Source organism: Heptranchias perlo, chromosome 9 (genome assembly GCF_035084215.1).
Source record: "Heptranchias perlo isolate sHepPer1 chromosome 9, sHepPer1.hap1, whole genome shotgun sequence".
Lineage (NCBI taxonomy): Eukaryota > Metazoa > Chordata > Chondrichthyes > Hexanchiformes > Hexanchidae > Heptranchias > Heptranchias perlo.
In genome coordinates this window covers 8,313,188-8,331,202 of record NC_090333.1, presented here as the reverse complement: position 1 = coordinate 8,331,202, position 18,015 = coordinate 8,313,188, and the positions used below count along the sequence as shown (strand labels likewise).

At 52.6% G+C, this 18,015-nt stretch overlaps 1 protein-coding gene across 3 annotated transcripts in view; it reads left to right on the top strand.

The window, feature by feature from the left end:
* The first annotated feature begins 6,440 nt into the window (after positions 1–6,440).
* dnase2b (deoxyribonuclease II beta) overlaps positions 6,441–18,015 on the top strand; it is a 50,114-nt gene continuing 38,539 nt past the window's right edge. The window contains exon 1 of one of the 3 annotated variants that reach the window (XM_067989831.1): positions 6,441–6,801. In XM_067989831.1, coding sequence (XP_067845932.1) covers positions 6,695–6,801 — 107 coding nt within the window. In that variant the 5' untranslated portion in view covers positions 6,441–6,694. The remainder of the gene's footprint in view (positions 6,802–18,015) is intronic. The other 2 variants (XM_067989830.1, XM_067989829.1) reach the window with 2 other exon arrangements.

Sequence of the window (18,015 nt, the reverse complement as noted above, 5' to 3'; positions counted from 1 at the left end):
ACCACACGGACTGCAGCGGTTCAAGAAGGCGGCTCACCACCACCTTCTCAAGGGGCAATTAGGGATGAGCAATAAATGCTGGCCTTGCCAACGACGCCCACATCCCATGACTGAATAAAAAAAAAGACATACAGCTGGAGAAAATTACTCAGATAAGGTAGAATGAGGTTGTGAGAGGATTTGAAAATGAGGACAATGCACAGGGAGTCAGTGGAGCTTGGCAAGGATAGTGGTGTTGCATATTCAGAACTTAACGCAAGAAAGGCTGTAAAATTGCAGAGGAGGGGAGACTGGTGAGGAGAACATTTGATCAGTCCTTGAGGTGATGGAATGCTGGCCTTTATATCTAGAGGACTAGAGTACAAGGGAGCAAAAGTTATGCTGCAGCTATACAAAACCCTGGTTAGACCGCACCTGGAGTACTGTGAGCAGTTCTGGGCACCGCACCTTCGGAAGTACATATTGGCCTTGGAGGAAGTGCAGCGTAGGCTTACTAGAATGATACCCGGACTTCAAGGATTAAGTTACGAGGAGAGATTACACAAATTGGGGTTGTATTCTCTGGAGTTTCGAAGGTTAAGGGGTGATCTGATCGAAGTTGATAAGATATTACGGGGAACAGATAGGTTGGATAGAGAGAAACTATTTCTGCTGGTTGGGGATTCTAGAAGTAGGGGGCACAGTCTAAAAATTAGAGCCAGACCTTTCAGGAGTGAGATTAGAAAACATTTCTACACACAAAGGGTGGTAGAAGTTTGGAACTCTCTTCCGCAAACGGCAATTGATACTAGCTCAAATGCTAAATTTAAACCTGAGATAGATAGCTTTTTGGCAATCAAAGGTATTAAGGGATATGGGCTAAAGGCAGGTATATGGAGTTAGATCACAGATCAGCCAATATCTTATCAAATGGCGGAGCAGGCACGAGGGGCTGAATGGCCTACTCCTGTTCCTATGTTCCTATGATGAAGTTGTGGGTTTATTGTCTCCATAAAGAACTCCAAGAGATTCATCAAGCATGGTCTCTCTCTCATGGAGCCATGCTGGCTCCTCCTTATTATTCCATGGTGGCGACATGTTCAGAGCTTTGGAGAGAAATTGCAGGTTGAAAGCGGGACGTTAGTTTTAGATGGTAGAGGGGGTCATGGTGGGCTTTTTTTAGAAGGGGGTGGTGAGGAGAGTTTTAACAGAGATGAGGATTGTAGCAGTGGATAGGACGTGGCTGATAAAGTTGGTAAACTTGGGGGACACGAAGGGGTAGTTGGGAAGTCAGGGTGAGTCAAGGGATCAGATAGTGGGCGTCATTATGGAAATGATTTTAAGAAGTCAGAGAGGGGAATAGGGATAAATTACTAAGTGAAGAGGATGTGGAAGCCGACTTAGGGGTGCGAAGTGGAGCAAATGGAGGAGGCAGCAGCAACTGAACTGGTGACCTTGTTTTCGAGACAATTCCGAAAATTAGGGTCGTTGGTGATGGTGGAGGTTGTGGGAGCAGGGAGGTCCGAGAGGGTCCATTAGTGGCAGAGAAGAAGATCTGGGGGGGTTTTCTAACCTTGGAAGATGACCGTGAGTAACGGGAGGATTGGTCTGTGGCTAGGGTTGGGGCAGTACTTCATGAGGTGGTCAAGCCATAATTGGTGATGGACAACCAGACTTCTAGTCTTCAGACCACAGATTTAAGTCTGCAGAAGTGGGTGGTGCATCGTTTGGGGGGGTGGGGGAGGGGGGGCGGTGACTGGTGGAGATGTAAGATCTTGCAGGACCTGATGAGGAAGAGGAAGGGAGATAATTGACAATAACAAACAAAAAACAGAACAATCACCAGTCTACCTCCTTCTAACGTCGGCAGTGAAAACTGTGATCGGTTACCCAGGGGACAAGAAGGAAATCCCCAAACCTGACTATTTATGTTTTGATGAAAGCTGATTGGGTGAATAACTGCACCACTATTCATACCAGACCAACAGCTGTGACTGCAATGTGATTATTAACAATGATAAGCTTTAAATAGAACACCTAATTATGGAAATGACTGTAACTCAACTTTTATTTGCCTTTGCCCAAAGTGATCGATAATCCTAGTAAGCCAAACTTTGCCTTTTCTGTACCAGCATATGGCATTTGTCGATACCTGCTGAGGTAAGACCACTGAATCCAGTGAGATTTTCAGAAACACAGCAACGCAGATTGGAGAACAGTTCAAAAGGACCAACCTTTGTTTTAAGACCCAGGGGAGAAACCAGGATTATATTCTCCCAATTCTGGCTGAAGTGGGGTGGGGGGTTGGGGCTGGTGAAAACTTTGGGTTACACCTTTCCTCCTCTGCTAGCATCAGCACCACTAGCTGTACCGAAGGAGTGTTCCAACTGTAGCCTGTGGGCTCACACGTGATCTCTAGGCCTTGGCAATCCGGCTTTGAAACCTAAGCAACTTTAGCGTTATTTGTTTGTTACTTGTTGGTTTGTCCTGTTTGAAATTTGCAGGCCTGAAGGCTCGTGAAGGGTTGTTGTTAACGCTGTTGCTTCATTAGTAGATAAATCCTAACTCAGAACACCAACATCAGTCAGTGTTAGCAAATTAATTGGTAACAATGATTTAAACTATATGTGGTAGATCTTGATTTTGTGCGATATATCTACGTAACCGCCTCCAGCCCTACAGCAAGACCTGGACAACATCCAGGCTTGGGCTCATAAGTGGCAAGTAACATTCACGCCAGATAAGTGCCAGGCAATGACCATCTCCAACAAGAGAGAGTCTAACCACCTCCCCTTGACATTCAACGGCATTACCATCGCCGAATCCACCACCATCAACATCCTGGGGGTCACCATTGACGAGAAACTTAACTGGACCAGCCATATAAATACTGTGGCTACAAGAACAGGTCAGAGGCTGGGTATTCTGTGGTGAGTGACTCACCTCCTGACTCCCCAAAGCCTTTCCACCATCTACAAGGCACAAGTCAGGAGTGTGATGGAATACTCTCGACTTGCCTGGATGAGTGCAGCTCCAACAACACTCAAGAAGCTCGACACCATCCAAGATAAAGCAGCCCGCTTGATTGGCACCCCATCCACCACCCTAAACATTCACTCCCTTCACCACCGGCGCACTGTGGCTCCAGTGTGTACCATCCACAGGATGCACTGCAGCAACTCGCCAAGGCTTCTTCGACAGCACCTCCCAAACCCGCGACCTCTACCACCTAGAAGGACAAGAGCAGCAGGCACATGGGAACAACACCACCTGCACGTTCCCCTCCAAGTCACACACCATCCCGACTTGGAAATATATCGCCGTTCCTTCATCGTCGCTGGGTCAAAATCCTGGAACTCCCTTCCTAACAGCACTGTGGGAGAACCGTCACCACACGGACTGCAGTGGTTCAAGAAGGCGGCTCACCACCACCTTCTCAAGGGCAATTAGGGATGGGCAATAAATGCCAGCCTCGCCAGCGACGCCCACATCCCATGAATGAATTTTTAAAAACTCCCCGAGAACTCTGCGTTGCTCCAACTCTTGCGCACCCCCCACTTCCTTCGCTCCACCACTGGCGGCCGTGCCTTCAGCCATCTCGGCCCCAAGCTCTGGAATTCCCTCCCTAAACCTCTCCGCCTCTCTCTGCTCCTTTAAGATGCTGCTTAAAACCTATCTCTTTGACCAAGAGTTTGGTCACCTGTCCTAATGTTTACTTCTTTGGCTCGGTGTCAATTTTTGTCTGATAATCCTTCCTGTGACGTTTTACTATGTTAAAGGCGCTATATAAATGCGAGTTGTTGTTGTAAAACGGGTACTAGCGAGTCCACAGCCCGTTTCACATCTCTCCCAATTTTTATTTCCATTGATGTCATTGGAAATAAAAGATGTGGAGAGATGTAAAACTGGCTGCCGACTTGTTATCACCCGTTTTACACTATCACACAAAGTCCAAAATTACCCCCGTATGTAGTCACTGAAGCTCAATGGTTCAGACTTGCTTGGCCCATAAAGAAACAAGACTTGAATGCCCGTGCCATTAGAGGATACTCTTAGATTCTGGGCCCTGAGTGAGGAAAGAAGAATTCATAAACAAATTGCACAAAATCCCGAGAGGTCCCTGTGACAAAAATGTAGCGTTTTTGTTCTAAGTTGTTTCACAGTGCTGACTTCTCCCCTTGTGTCACGGTGCATACAGGGATAAAAGTCAGCTTTACTCACAGAAAATGGCCAGGTTTATAAGCTAAGCTACGATCTAGTAAAATGTTTATTCTGCTGCCTTCCGGAGTTGAGGAAGATCATGGGAGGGTACCTGGTATGACCAGTAACTGAACAAAGAGTTTTCTATTTGAATCCCTGGGCGTGACTTAGACATTAGTCAGGCAAACATAAGAACATAAGAAATAGGAACAGGAGTAGGCCATACGGCCCCTCGAGCCTGCTCCGCCACTCAATCAGATCATGGCTGATTTTCTACCTCAACTCCACTTTCCCTCCCCATTCCCATATCCCTTGATTCCCTTCGAGTTCAAAAATCTATCAATCTCAGTCTTGAATATCCTCAACGACTGAGCATCCACAGCCCTCTGGGAGAGAATTCCAAAGAGTCACAACCCTCTGAGTGAAGAAGTTTTTCCTCATCTCGGTCCTGAATGGCCGACCCCAAAGGGGCACTCCGGGCCACAGGGAGCGAGGGGCCACCTGCAGGAGTGGCCTGAGATGCTGAAACCGAGAAAATGATCTCGAGCAAAAATCCCCAAAATGGTTCAGATATGTGAAAATCATTTTTTTAACTTTAGTTTCTCCTTCTAGTACTTTTGTGCTCGTAACGGCGTAGGATGTAGGTGACGGGGAAATGGAATGTTCTCCATTTGGACACTCAGCTTCAGCATCGGAAGCAGTGAGGTAAACGCTTGCAGTATTGGTGTTCCCACTCCATACCTGACAGAGTCTCGTTCTCCAATGGGAGACTTGAGAATTCGTTCCTTTATTCATCTACACTTTGCGTCCTTACGATAGATGATTAAAAGTTGAAGCAGGTGACCCGAGTCTGTCCCAATGCTCTACTTTTTTTATTATTCGTTCATGGGATGTGGCCGTCGCTGGTGAGCCCAGCATTTATTGCCCATCCCTAATTGCCTTTGAGAAGGTGGTGGTGAGCCGCCTGCAGTCCGTGTGGTGAAGGTTCTCCCACAGTGCTGTTAGGAAGGGAGTTCCAGGATTTTGACTCAGTGACGATGAAGGAACGGCGATATATTTCCAAGTCGGGATGGTGTGTGACTTGGAGGGTAAGGTGCAGGTGGCGTTGTTCCCATGTGCCTGCTGCCCTTGTCTTTCTATGATGTGGGGATGCCGGTGATGGACTGGGGTTGACAATTGTAAACAATTTTACAACACCAAGTTATAGTCCAACAAATTTATTTTAAATTCCACAAGCTTTCGGAGGCTTCCTCCTTCATCAGGTGAACGGTGTGGTAGAGGTCGCGGGTTTGGGAGGTGCTGTCGAAGAAGCCTTGGCGAGTTGCTGCAGTATGGCTTGTATGGCTGCGGAGGGGAGGAGAGTGGGGGAGGATGGGAAGTGTCTATTCAGGATGCACCAGGCATTCTGAGTGTAGGGTAGAGTTGATGGGCTAGCTGCTCTTTCCTGTCCGTCATTTTCCTATGTTTGTTACCGTGCTCTCCAGCCCTCAGCGTTAGCTCTACAATGCTCCCATGTTCCATCTTGCTCATGCAGCTACCAGTTCAATCGCAAGGTACCACTCACTAGCGCTGCTCCTGGCCCGCTCTTGAATCACACCCACTGGTGCTGCTATTGACTCAAACCTGAGTCCCACCCGCTAGTCTCATTGTTAGTATCATTTGAAGGGACAGTGGATCCTTTCCCCAAGCCCCTCCCCCCACCCAAACTGTGCTCATTTGCTTCATCCTGAGGGGAAATGTCAGTGGGAACTAGCTACTAGATGTTTCAATTAGTCTTTCGCCCGTCATTTAACCACAGATTTAGACACGTAGCCTTAAATTAGGGAAACCTGACATCAACATGATGTGACCACTGCCATTTTGTAAATTGTCTCTCAAGAATACTCTTGGATTTTTGATTAGGGAAGGTGTCAAATCATAAGGAAGGTGCCAAAATGTTTGCTGAACAAGGCAAAGGAATGTTGCTGCGGACGGGGAACAGAAATGCTTCTGCTTTTGAGGAGGCCACTCGGTCTTTCTCCCCTTCGTTAACACTTCTCGAAAGTCTCATCGCGCTATTTTCAGAATAGAAAGCACAGCAAAAAAAAAAATGAACAGCTCGCTGTGCCATTTGCACAGTCAGGCTCAGCGCTAACTGGTTTCACCCCTCGGCCGTTTAAATTCTCACCGCGGCCTACAAGTTCTCTGAGCGTTTCCAACATTTTCGTTTTTTTACTTCTCAGTCCCACTGTCTGGAGCAAACCCGAGCCCGAGTCGGAGCAGCAGTGCAACTACGCTTAAAGTATTTTGCTGATGGCGTTCGCCCTCCCCGCAAAAACACGAGGCAGACGAACAAATCCCACCAGGCACCAGGGAGAATGTTAAGAGGCTCTTATGACTTCTGATGACTAATTTACCACAGTGTCACTTCTGCTTTTTCAATGACAGTGAATCAAAGCCAGCAGTGGTAGCTTCCTCATCAGCAACTATTTGTGAATTGGATTGTTACTGAAAGCCACTCAGAGCAGCTCCTGATATGAAGACAGGGTCCATCCGTCTCCTGTTCTTCCTGCTGATAATCCATCTTAGTCCCAGTGGGGCCGAGATCTCCTGCAGAGATGAGGCCGGGCGACCAGTGGATTGGTGAGTACAAACAGACCGTTGAAAGATGTTTGGGGCAGCCTCGATCCAGATCCCAGTGGGCATGGACCCACAACAACAAAAAACGATCCCCAATTTCGCACCACTCAAGAAAGAAAGAACTTGCCTTTATGTAGCGCCTTTCACGGCCTCAACGGGCTCTACAGCCAATGAAGTACTTGTCATTGTCGTAATGTAGGAACCAAAGCAACCAATTTGTGAACAGCAAGATCCCACAAACAGCAATGTGATAAATGACCAGATAATCTGTTTTAGTGATGTTGGTTGAGGGATAAATGTTGACCAGGACACAGGGTAGAACTCCCCTGTGAACTCCCTGTAGTTCCAAATAGTGCCGTGGGATCTTTTACACCACCAACAACAACAACTTGCATTTATATAGCGCCTTTAATGTAGTAAAAAGTCCAAGGCACTTGACAGGAGCGATTATCGAACAAAATTTGACACCGAGCCACATAAAGGCATATTAGGGCAGGTGATCAAAAGCTTTGCCAAAGAGATAGGTTTCGAGGAGTGTCTTAAAGGAGGAAATTCCTTAGATCTTAGGGCCTAGGCAGCTAAAGGCACAGCTGCCAATTGTGGAGCGATGAAAATCAGGGATGCATAAGAGGTCAGCATTGGAGGAGCACAAAGATCTCAGAGGGTTGTAGGAGGTTACAGAGATAGGGAGGGGCAAGGCCTTGGGGACACCTGAGAGGGCAGACAGGGCCTCAGTACTGCAGCACTCCCTCAGTACTGCACTGGAGTGTCAGCCCTAGATTTTGTGCTCAAGTCTCTGGAGTGGGACTATGAACCTGGAACCTTCTGATTTCAAAGGCGAGAGTGCCACCCACTGAGGCACGGCTGACACTATTAATCAAAGAGGTCACGGGATGGCTGGTGCTGAAAAAATGTAATGCTAGTGCGGTAGAGATTCTCTTCAGAGGCTAAACTGGGACAAAGTAGCTTTGCTCTGCCCCTACCCACGCTGTAGTTGGCTGTGACGGCTTGGTGCTAACACTGAGTGTCTGAAATGGAAAGTATCCCAATCCCCAACATTGACATTCCTTGCCGTAATGCAAAGATTGTAATATTATGTCATGTGCGGAGATTGAACGGGTAGTTTTTATGAATAAGGGTGTTTGGTCCACCTCGCTCAGTAACCTCATTGAGATTCATTTATACAACAAGGTCAAAGCACTGATCATTACACTGGTACGGAGAATATGGCTTCAACTTCCCTTTGAAGTGTTTTACTTTAACTAGACAATCTCCTGTGCTGTTGTACGCAGGGAGTCAAGGTCAGGCGTAGTCTTCAAGTGAAGCGAGGTTAGAAGGCGGACGATAATTCGACCAGGGCATGCAGATGTATGATTGTTAATAAGATATAAACTAAATGGTATAATTTTAAAGGGGGTACAGGGATAGAGAGACCTGGGGGTGTAGGTACACACATCTTTGAAGGTGGCAGGACAAGTTGTTAAAAAAGCTTACTGGATCTTTGGCTTTATAAATAGAGGCATAGAGTACAAACACAAGGAAGTAATATACAATTGCAACAAGATCTCCTTACTCTTATACTCCAACCCCCTTGCGATAAAGGCTAACATATCATTTGCCTTCCTAATTGCTTGCTGTACCTGAATGTTAACTTTCTGTGATTCATTTTCAAGGACACCTCTGACTACCAACATTTCTCATCTTTTAAAAAATATTCTGCTTTTCTATTCTTCCTACCAAAGTGGATAATTTCACATTTCCCCACATTATACTCCATCTCCCATCTTCTTGCCCACTCACTTAACTTATCTATATCCCTTTGCAGCCTCTTTGCGTCCTCCTCACAGCTTACTTTCCCACCTCGCTTTGTATGGTCAGCAAACTTGGATACATTACACTCGGGTCGGTAGAGTGAGTCACGGGAATTGGGGTCGGGGATGATGGGGAGGGGGGGGTGGTGGTTAGGGGAAACAGGGAGACTGGGGGTCAAGGTAAATAGGGCTCAATCTGAGGGGAAGAGAGGGCAACTGGGGTATGGGGGGTCAGAGAGAGAGGGAGACTTCGGAATGGGTAGGAGTGGGGAATAGCATTTTCTGCAGAGCAGCAGCAGCAGCGTTGTGGTGATTGGGAGTGTTTCCTGGAGAGGAGCAGCCAGTAAAGGGGTGAGTGAAACCTGGAGACTTTACTGCGGGGAAAGAGTGAAGGAATATTTCCACTGGTGGGGGAATGGGGAACAAGGAGACGGAGGCCGAGGATTCTCACTGGAAGAACCAAGCGGAAATGGAGAAGGAAGGTTCTTGAACTGAGGGTTATTAGACCATGAGATGCTTCACCACATTGAGGTAGAGACTAGAATATGATTTAAAAGGGAACGGAATAAATATTTGAAAAGGGGGAATATAGAAGGATCTGGGGGAATGGGGTTACAGGAGAGAATGCCAGCACTGGGGGCCGACTGGATCCTCCTGTGCTGTTATTTCTATAATTCTATGAAAGCTTTCCTTTATCGAGTCCAAGCCCAGGAAATGTTGGTGCTGATCTGAGTTTAGGACGATGTGCCCTGTGAGAATTGCCCCCAAAACCAATCCTGCTGCCCTTTGTGTGATCTCTCGGTTTGGTTCAGGTCGGTCTGTACCGGCCGGTTTTGATGTGTGAAGTCCAGGTACAGATCGGCTCTGACTGAAGCTCCCAGTTCAGAGTTATCACCTTCACACGGAACTGGAGTTCAAACCAGAGTCCAAGGAGATTGGGCCTGTTTAAAAGTGGTATTGACTGGGGAGCCTGATCACACCTTGTGCAGTGCAGGGGATTCTGTCTATGGCTTCAGGGTTATAACATTACTACTAGTTACAGGTAGGATATTGGGGCGTTACACCTATTACCACCAGTTACATATAGACGATCAAAGAGTTATTGTATTACTGTTGGATATGAAGGGATTCTGAGTGTTACCGATATTACAATTAATTATTGGTGCAATTTCAGTTGGTGCAATCAAAGTTTCCCGTCTGGTTTCCCCTCTGTGAATTGCTCCCTCACCCTCGGTCTCCCCTCTTCCCCACCCTCAGTTTCCTCTCTTCACCACCCTCAGTCTCCCCTCTTCCCCCCCCTCAGTCTACCCTCTTCCCCACCCTCAGTTTCCTCTCTTCCCCACCCTCAGTCTCCCCTCTTCCCCACCCTCCATTTCCGCTCTTCCCCACCCTCAGTCTCCCCTCTTCCCCACCCTCCATTACCTCTATTCCCCACCCTCAGTTTCCTCTCTTCCCCACCCTCAGTTTCCCATCTTCCCCACCCTCAGTTTCCACTCTTCCCCACCCTCAGTTTCCTCTCTTCCCCACCCTCAGTTCCCCTCTTCCCCACCCTCAGTTTCCTCTCTTCCCCACCCTCAGTTTCCTCTCTTCCTCACCCTCAGTTTCCCCCCTTCCCCACCCTCAGTTTCCTCTCTTCCCCACCCTCAGATTCCCCTCTTCCCCACCCTCAGTTTCCCCTCTTCCCCACCCTCAGTTTCCCCTCTTCCCCACCCTCAGTCTCCCCTCCTCCCCACCCTCCATTTCCCCTCTTCCCCACCCTCAGTTTCCTCTCTTCCCCACCCTCAGTTTCTACTCTTCCCCACCCTCAGTTTCCTCACTTCCCCACCCTCAGTTTCCTCTCTTCCCCACCCTCAGTTTCCCCTCTTCCCAACCCTCAGTTTCCCATCTTCCCCACCCTCAGTTTCCTCTCTTCTCCGCCCTCAGTTTCCTCTCTTCCCCACCCGCAGTTTCCCCTCTTCCCCACCCTCAGTTTCTCCTCTTCCCCACCCTCAGTTTCCACTCTTCCCCACCCTCAGTTTCCACTCTTCCCCACCCTCAGTTTCCTCACTTCCCCACCCTCAGTTTCCTCTCTTCTCCGCCCTCAGTTTCGTCTCTTCCCTGCCCTCAGTTTCCTCTCTACCCCGCCCTCAGTTTCCCCTCTTCCCCACCCTCAGATTGCTCTCTTCCCCACCCTCAGTTTCCCCTCTTCCCCACCCTCAGTTTCCTCTCTTCTCCGCCCTCAGTTTCCACTCTTCCCCATCCTCAGTTTCCCCTCTTCCCCACCCTCAGTTTCCTCTCTTCCCCACCCTCAGTTTCCTCTCTTCCCCGTCCTCAGTTTCCTCTCTTCCCCACCCTCAGTTTCTCCTCTTCCCCACCCTCAGTTTCCACACTTCCCCACCCTCAGTTTCCTCTCTTCCCCTCCCTCAGTTTCCCCTCTTCCCCACCCTCAGTTTCCCCTCTTCCCCGCCCTCAGTTTCCCCTCTTCCCCGCCCTCAGTTTCCTCTCTTCCCCACCCTCAGTTTCTCCTCTTCCCCACCCTCAGTTTCCCCTCTTCCCCACCCTCAGTTTCCTCCCTTCCCCGCCCTGAGTTTCCTCTCATCCCCGCCCTCAGTTTCTCCTCATCCCCACCCTCAGTTTCCTCTCTTCCCCACCCTCAGTTTCCTCTCTTCCCCGCCCTCAGTTTCCTCTCTTCCCCGCCCTCAGTTTCCTCTCTTCCCCACCCTCAGTTTCCTCTCTTCCCCACCCTCAGTTTCCTCGCTTCCCCGCCCTCAGTTTCCTCTCTTCCCCACCCTCAGTTTCTCCTCTTCCCCACCCTCAGTTTCCCCTCTTCCCACCCTCAGTTTCTCCTCTTCCCCACCCTCAGTTTCTCCTCTTCCCCACCCTCAGTTTCCTCTCTTCCCCACCCTCAGTTTCCTCGCTTCCCCACCCTCAGTTTCCTCTCTTCCCCACCCTCAGTTTCCCCTCTTCCCCACCCTCAGTTTCCCCTCTTCCCCGCCCTCAGTTTCCTCTCTTCCCCGCCCTCAGTTTCCTCTCTTCCCCACCCTCAGTTTCCTCTCTTCCCCACCCTCAGTTTCCTCGCTTCCCCGCCCTCAGTTTCCTCTCTTCCCCACCCTCAGTTTCTCCTCTTCCCCACCCTCAGTTTCCCCTCTTCCCACCCTCAGTTTCTCCTCTTCCCCACCCTCAGTTTCTCCTCTGCCCCACCCTCAGTTTCTCCTCTTCCCCACCCTCAGTTTCTCCTCTTCCCCACCCTCAGTTTCTCCTCTTCCCCGCCCTCAGTTTCCTCTCTTCCCCGCCCTCAGTTTCCCCTCTTCCCCCCCCTCAGTTTCCCCTCTTCCCCACCCTCAGTTTCCTCTCTTCCGCACCCTCAGTTTCCCCTCTTCCCCGCCCTCAGTTTCCCCTCTTCCCCACCCTCAGTTTCCCCTCTTCCCCCCCCTCAGTTTCCCCTCTTCCCCACCCTCAGTTTCCTCGCTTCCCCACCCTCAGTTTCCTCTCTTCCCCACCCTCAGTTTCCCCTCTTCCCCACCCTCAGTTTCCCCTCTTCCCCACCCTCAGTTTCCTCTCTTCTCCGCCCTCAGTTTCCACTCTTCCCCATCCTCAGTTTCCCCTCTTCCCCACCCTCAGTTTCCTCTCTTCCCCACCCTCAGTTTCCTCTCTTCCGCACCCTCAGTTTCCTCTCTTCCCCACCCTCCATTTCCTCTCTTCCCCACCCTCAGTTTCCTCTCTTCCCCGCCCTCAGTTTCCTCTCTTCCCCACCCTCCATTTCCTCTCTTCCCCACCCTCAGTTTCCTCTCTTCCCCGCCCTCAGTTTCCCCTCTTCCCCGCCCTCAGTTTCCCCTCTTCCCCACCCTCAGTTTCCTCTCTTCCCCACCCTCCATTTCCTCTCTTCCCCGCCCTCAGTTTCCTCTCTTCCCCACCCTCAGTTTCCTCTCTTCCGCACCCTCAGTTTCTCCTCTTCCCCACCCTCAGTTTCTCCTCTTCCCCGCCCTCAGTTTCCTCTCTTCCCCGCCCTCAGTTTCCTCTCTTCCCCGCCCTCAGTTTCCCCTCTTCCCCACCCTCAGTTTCCTCTCTTCCCCGCCCTCAGTTTCCCCTCTTCCCCACCCGCAGTTTCCTCTCTTCCCCGCCCTCCGTTTCCTCTCTTCCCCGCCCTCAGTTTCCCCTCTTCCCCACCCTCAGTTTCCTCTCTTCCCCACCCTCAGTTTCCCCTCTTCCCCACCCGCAGTTTCCTCTCTTCCCCACCCGCAGTTTCCTCTCTTCCCCACCCTCAGTTTCCTCTCTTCCCCACCCTCAGTTTCCCCTCTTCCCCTCCCTCAGTTTCCTCTCTTCCCCACCCTCAGTTTCCTCTCTTCCCCGCCCTCAGTTTCCTCTCTTCCCCGCCCTCAGTTTCCTCTCTTCCCCACCCTCAGTTTCCTCTCTTCCCCGCCCTCAGTTTCCTCTCTTCCCCACCCTCAGTTTCCTCTCTTCCCCACCCTCAGTTTCCTCTCTTCCCCGCCCTCAGTTTCCTCTCTTCCGCACCCTCAGTTTCCTCTCTTCCCCACCCTCAGTTTCCTCACTTCCCCGCCCTCAGTTTCACCTCTTCCCCGCCCTCAGTTTCCTCTCTTCCCCGCCCTCAGTTTCCTCACTTCCCCGCCCTCAGTTTCACCTCTTCCCCGCCCTCAGTTTCCTCTCTTCCCCGCCCTCAGTTTCCTCTCTTCCGCACCCTCAGTTTCCTCGCTTCCCCGCCCTCAGTTTCCTCTCTTCCCCACCCTCAGTTTCTCCTCTTCCCCAACCTCAGTTTCCCCTCTTCCCACCCTCAGTTTCTCCTCTTCCCCACCCTCAGTTTCTCCTCTTCCCCACCCTCAGTTTCCCCTATTCCCCGCCCTCAGTTTCCTCTCTTCCCCGCCCTCAGTTTCCTCGCTTCCCCGCCCTCAGTTTCCTCTCTTCCCCACCCTCAGTTTCTCCTCTTCCCCGCCCTCAGTTTCCTCACTTCCCCGCCCTCAGTTTCCCCTCTTCCGCGCCCTCAGTTTCCTCTCTTCCCCGCCCTCAGTTTCCCCTCTTCCCCGCCCTCAGTTTCCTCTGTTCCCCGCCCTCAGTTTCCCCTCTTCCCCTCCCTCAGTTTCCCCTCTTCCCCTCCCTCAGTTTCGCCTCTTCCCCGCCCTCAGTTTCCTCTCTTCCCCGCCCTCAGTTTCCACTCTTCCCCACCCTCAGTTTCCTCTGTTCCCCGCCCTCAGTTTCCCCTCTTCCCCGCCCTCAGTTTCCTCTGTTCCCCGCCCTCAGTTTCCCCTCTTCCCCTCCCTCAGTTTCCCCTCTTCCCCTCCCTCAGTTTCCCCTCTTCCCCGCCCTCAGTTTCCTCTCTTCCCCGCCCTCAGTTTCCACTCTTCCCCGCCCTCAGTTTCCACTCTTCCCCGCCCTCAGTTTCCCCTCTTCCCCTCCCTCAGTTTCCCCTCTTCCCCTCCCTCAGTTTCCCCTCTTCCCCGCCCTCAGTTTCCTCTCTTCCCCGCCCTCAGTTTCCTCTCTTCCCCGCCCTCAGTTTCCACTCTTCCCCGCCCTCAGTTTCCGCTCTTCCCCACCCTCAGTTTCCTCACTTCCCCACCCTCAGTTTCCGAACTTCCCCACCCTCAGTTTCCACTCTTCCCCACCCTCAGTTTCCTCTCTTCCCCACCCTCAGTTTCCCCTCTTCCCCACCCTCAGTTTCCTCTCTTCTCCGCCCTCAGTTTCCACTCTTCCCCACCCTCAGTTTCCTCTCTTCCCCACCCTCAGTTTCCCCTCTTCCCCACCCTCAGTTTCCCCTCTTCCCAACCCTCAGTTTCCCATCTTCCCCACCCTCAGTTTCCTCTCTTCCCCACCCTCAGTTTCTCCTCTTCCCCACCCTCAGTTTCCACTCTTCCCCACCCTCAGTTTCCTCTCTTCCCCACCCTCAGTTTCCTCTCTTCCCCTCCCTCAGTTTCCTCTCTTCCCCACCCTCAGTTTCCACGCTTCCCCACCCTCAGTTTCCTCTCTTCCCCACCCTCAGTTTCCCCTCTTCCCAACCCTCAGTTTCCTCTCTTCCCCACCCTCAGTTTCCTCTCTTCCCCACCCTCAGTTTCCACTCTTCCCCACCCTCAGTTTCCTCTCTTCCCCACCCTCAGTTTCCCCTCTTCCCCACCCGCAGTTTCCTCTCTTCCCCACCCTCAGTTTCCTCACTTCCCCGCCCTCAGTTTCCTCTCTTCCCCACCCTCAGTTTCTCCTCTTCCCCACCCTCAGTTTCCACTCTTCCCCACCCTCAGTTTCCTCACTTCCCCACCCTCAGTTTCCTCTCTTCTCCGCCCTCAGTTTCGTCTCTTCCCTGCCCTCAGTTTCCTCTCTTCCCCGCCCTGAGTTTCCCCTCTTCCCCACCCTCAGTTTCCTCACTTCCCCACCCTCAGTTTCCGAACTTCCCCACCCTCAGTTTCCTCTCTTCCCCACCCTCAGTTTCCCCTCTTCCCCTCCCTCAGTTTCCTCTCTTCCCCGCCCTCAGTTTCCACTCTTCCCCTCCCTCAGTTTCCCCTCTTCCCCTCCCTCAGTTTCCCCTCTTCCCCGCCCTCAGTTTCCTCTCTTCCCCGCCCTCAGTTTCCTCTCTTCCCCGCCCTCAGTTTCCACTCTTCCCCTCCCTCAGTTTCCCCTCTTCCCCTCCCTCAGTTTCCCCTCTTCCCCGCCCTCAGTTTCCTCACTTCCCCGCCCTCAGTTTCCTCTCTTCCCCGCCCTCAGTTTCCACTCTTCCCCTCCCTCAGTTTCCCCTCTTCCCCTCCCTCAGTTTCCCCTCTTCCCCGCCCTCAGTTTCCTCTCTTCCCCGCCCTCAGTTTCCTCTCTTCCCCACCCTCAGTTTCACCTCTTCCCCTCCCTCAGTTTCCTCTCTTCCCCGCCCTCAGTTTGCACTCTTCCCCTCCCTCAGTTTCCCCTCTTCCCCTCCCTCAGTTTCCCCTCTTCCCCGCCCTCAGTTTCCCCTCTTCCCCGCCCTCAGTTTCCTCTCTTCCCCGCCCTCAGTTTCCTCTCTTCCCCACCCTCAATTTCCTCTCTTCCCCGCCCTCAGTTTCCTCTCTTCCCCTCCCTCAGTTTCCCCTCTTCCCCTCCCTCAGTTTCCCCTCTTCCCCGCCCTCAGTTTCCTCTCTTCCCCGCCCTCAGTTTCCTCACTTCCCCGCCCTCAGTTTCCTCTCTTCCCCTCCCTCAGTTTCCCCTCTTCCCCGCCCTCAGTTTCCTCACTTCCCCGCCCTCAGTTTCCTCTCTTCCCCGCCCTCAGTTTCCCCTCTTCCCCGCCCTCAGTTTCCTCTCTTCCCCGCCCTCAGTTTCCCCTCTTCCCCGCCCTCAGTTTCCTCTCTTCCCCACCCTCAGTTTCCTCTCTTCCCCACCCTCAGTTTCCTCTCTTCCCCGCCCTCAGTTTCCTCTCTTCCCCGCCCTCAGTTTCCTCTCTTCCCCACCCTCAGTTTCCTCTCTTCCCCGCCCTCAGTTTCCTCTCTTCCCCACCCTCAGTTTCCCCTCTTCCCCTCCCTCAGTTTCCTCTCTTCCCCGCCCTCAGTTTCCTCTCTTCCCCACCCTCAGTTTCCCCTCTTCCCCTCCCTCAGTTTCCTCTCTTCCCCGCCCTCAGTTTCCTCTCTTCCCCACCCTCAGTTTCCCCTCTTCCCACCCTCAGTTTCCTCTCTTCCCCGCTCTCAGTTTCCTCTCTTCCGCACCCTCAGTTTCCCCTCTTCCCTGCCCTCAGTTTCCCCTCTTCCCCTCCCTCAGTTTCCCCTCTTCCCCGCTCTCAGTTTCCTCTCTTCCGCACCCTCAGTTTCCCCTCTTCCCCTCCCTCAGTTTCCCCTCTTCCCCTCACTCAGTTTCCCCTCTTCCCCGCCCTCAGTTTCCCCTCTTCCCCTCCCTCAGTTTCCCCTCTTCTCCGCCCTCAGTTTCCCCTCTTCCCCTCCCTCAGTTTCCCCTCTTCCCCGCCCCCAGTTTCCTCTCTTCCCCGCCCTCAGTTTCCCCTCTTCCCCTCCCTCAGTTTCCTCTCTTCCCCGCCCTCAGTTTCCCCTCTTCCCCGCCCTCAGTTTCCCCTCTTCCCCTCCCTCAGTTTCCTCTCTTCCCCACCCTCAGTTTCCTCTCTTCCCCACCCTCAGTTTCCCCTCTTCCCCTCCCTCAGTTTCCCCTCTTCCCCGCCCTCAGTTTCCTCTGTTCCCCGCCCTCAGTTTCCTCTGTTCCCCGCCCTCAGTTTCCTCTCTTCCCCACCCTCAGTTTCCCCTCTTCCCCTCCCTCAGTTTCCCCTCTTCCCCTCCCTCAGTTTCCCCTCTTCCCCGCCCTCAGTTTCCTCTCTTCCCCTCCCTCAGTTTCCTCTCTTCCCCACCCTCAGTTTCCTCTCTTCCCCGCCCTCAGTTTCCTCTCTTCCCCACCCTCAGTTTCCCCTCTTCCCTGCCCTCAGTTTCCTCTCTTCCCCGCCCTCAGTTTCCTCTCTTCCCCACCCTCAGTTTCCTCTCTTCCCCACCCTCAGTTTCCTCTCTTCCCCACCCTCAGTTTCCTCTCTTCCCCGCCCTCAGTTTCCTCTCTTCCCCGCCCTCAGTTTCCCCTCTTCCCCTCCCTCAGTTTCCTCTCTTCCCCACCCTCAGTTTCCTCTCTTCCCCACCCTCAGTTTCCTCTCTTCCCCGCCCTCAGTTTCCTCTCTTCCCCTCCCTCAGTTTCCTCTCTTCCCCACCCTCAGTTTCCTCTCTTCCCTGCCCTCAGTTTCCTCTCTTCCCCTCCCTCAGTTTCCCCTCTTCCCCTCCCTCATCTTCCTCTCTTCCCCACCCTCAGTTTCCTCTCTTCCCCACCCTCAGTTTCCTCTCTTCCCCGCCCTCAGTTTCCTCTCTTCCCCTCCCTCAGTTTCCTCTCTTCCCCACCCTCAGTTTCCTCTCTTCCCCGCCCTCATTTTCCTCTCTTCCCCGCCCTCAGTTTCCCCTCTTCCCCTCCCTCAGTTTTCTCTCTTCCCCACCCTCAGTTTCCTCTCTTCCCCGCCCTCAGTTTCCCCTCTTCCCCTCCCTCAGTTTCCTCTCTTCCCCACCCTCAGTTTCCTCTCTTCCCCACCCTCAGTTTCCTCTCTTCCCCTCCCTCAGTTTCCTCTCTTCCGCGCCCTCAGTTTCCTCTCTTCCCCGCCCTCAGTTTCCTCTCTTCCCCTCCCTCAGTTTCCCCTCTTCCCCGCCCTCAGTTTCCTCTCTTCCCCGCCCTCAGTTTCCCCTCTTCCCCACCCTCAGTTTCCTCTCTTCCCCGCCCTCAGTTTCCCCTCTTCCCCACCCTCAGTTTGCTCTCTTCCCCGCCCTCAGTTTCCCCTCTTCCCCGCCCTCAGTTTCCTCTCTTCCCCACCCTCAGTTTCCTCTCTTCCCCGCCCTCAGTTTCCTCTCTTCCCCGCCCTCAGTTTCCTCTCTTCCCCACCCTCAGTTTCCACTCTTCCCCACCCTCAGTTTCCCCTCTTCCCCTCCCTCAGTTTCCTCTCTTC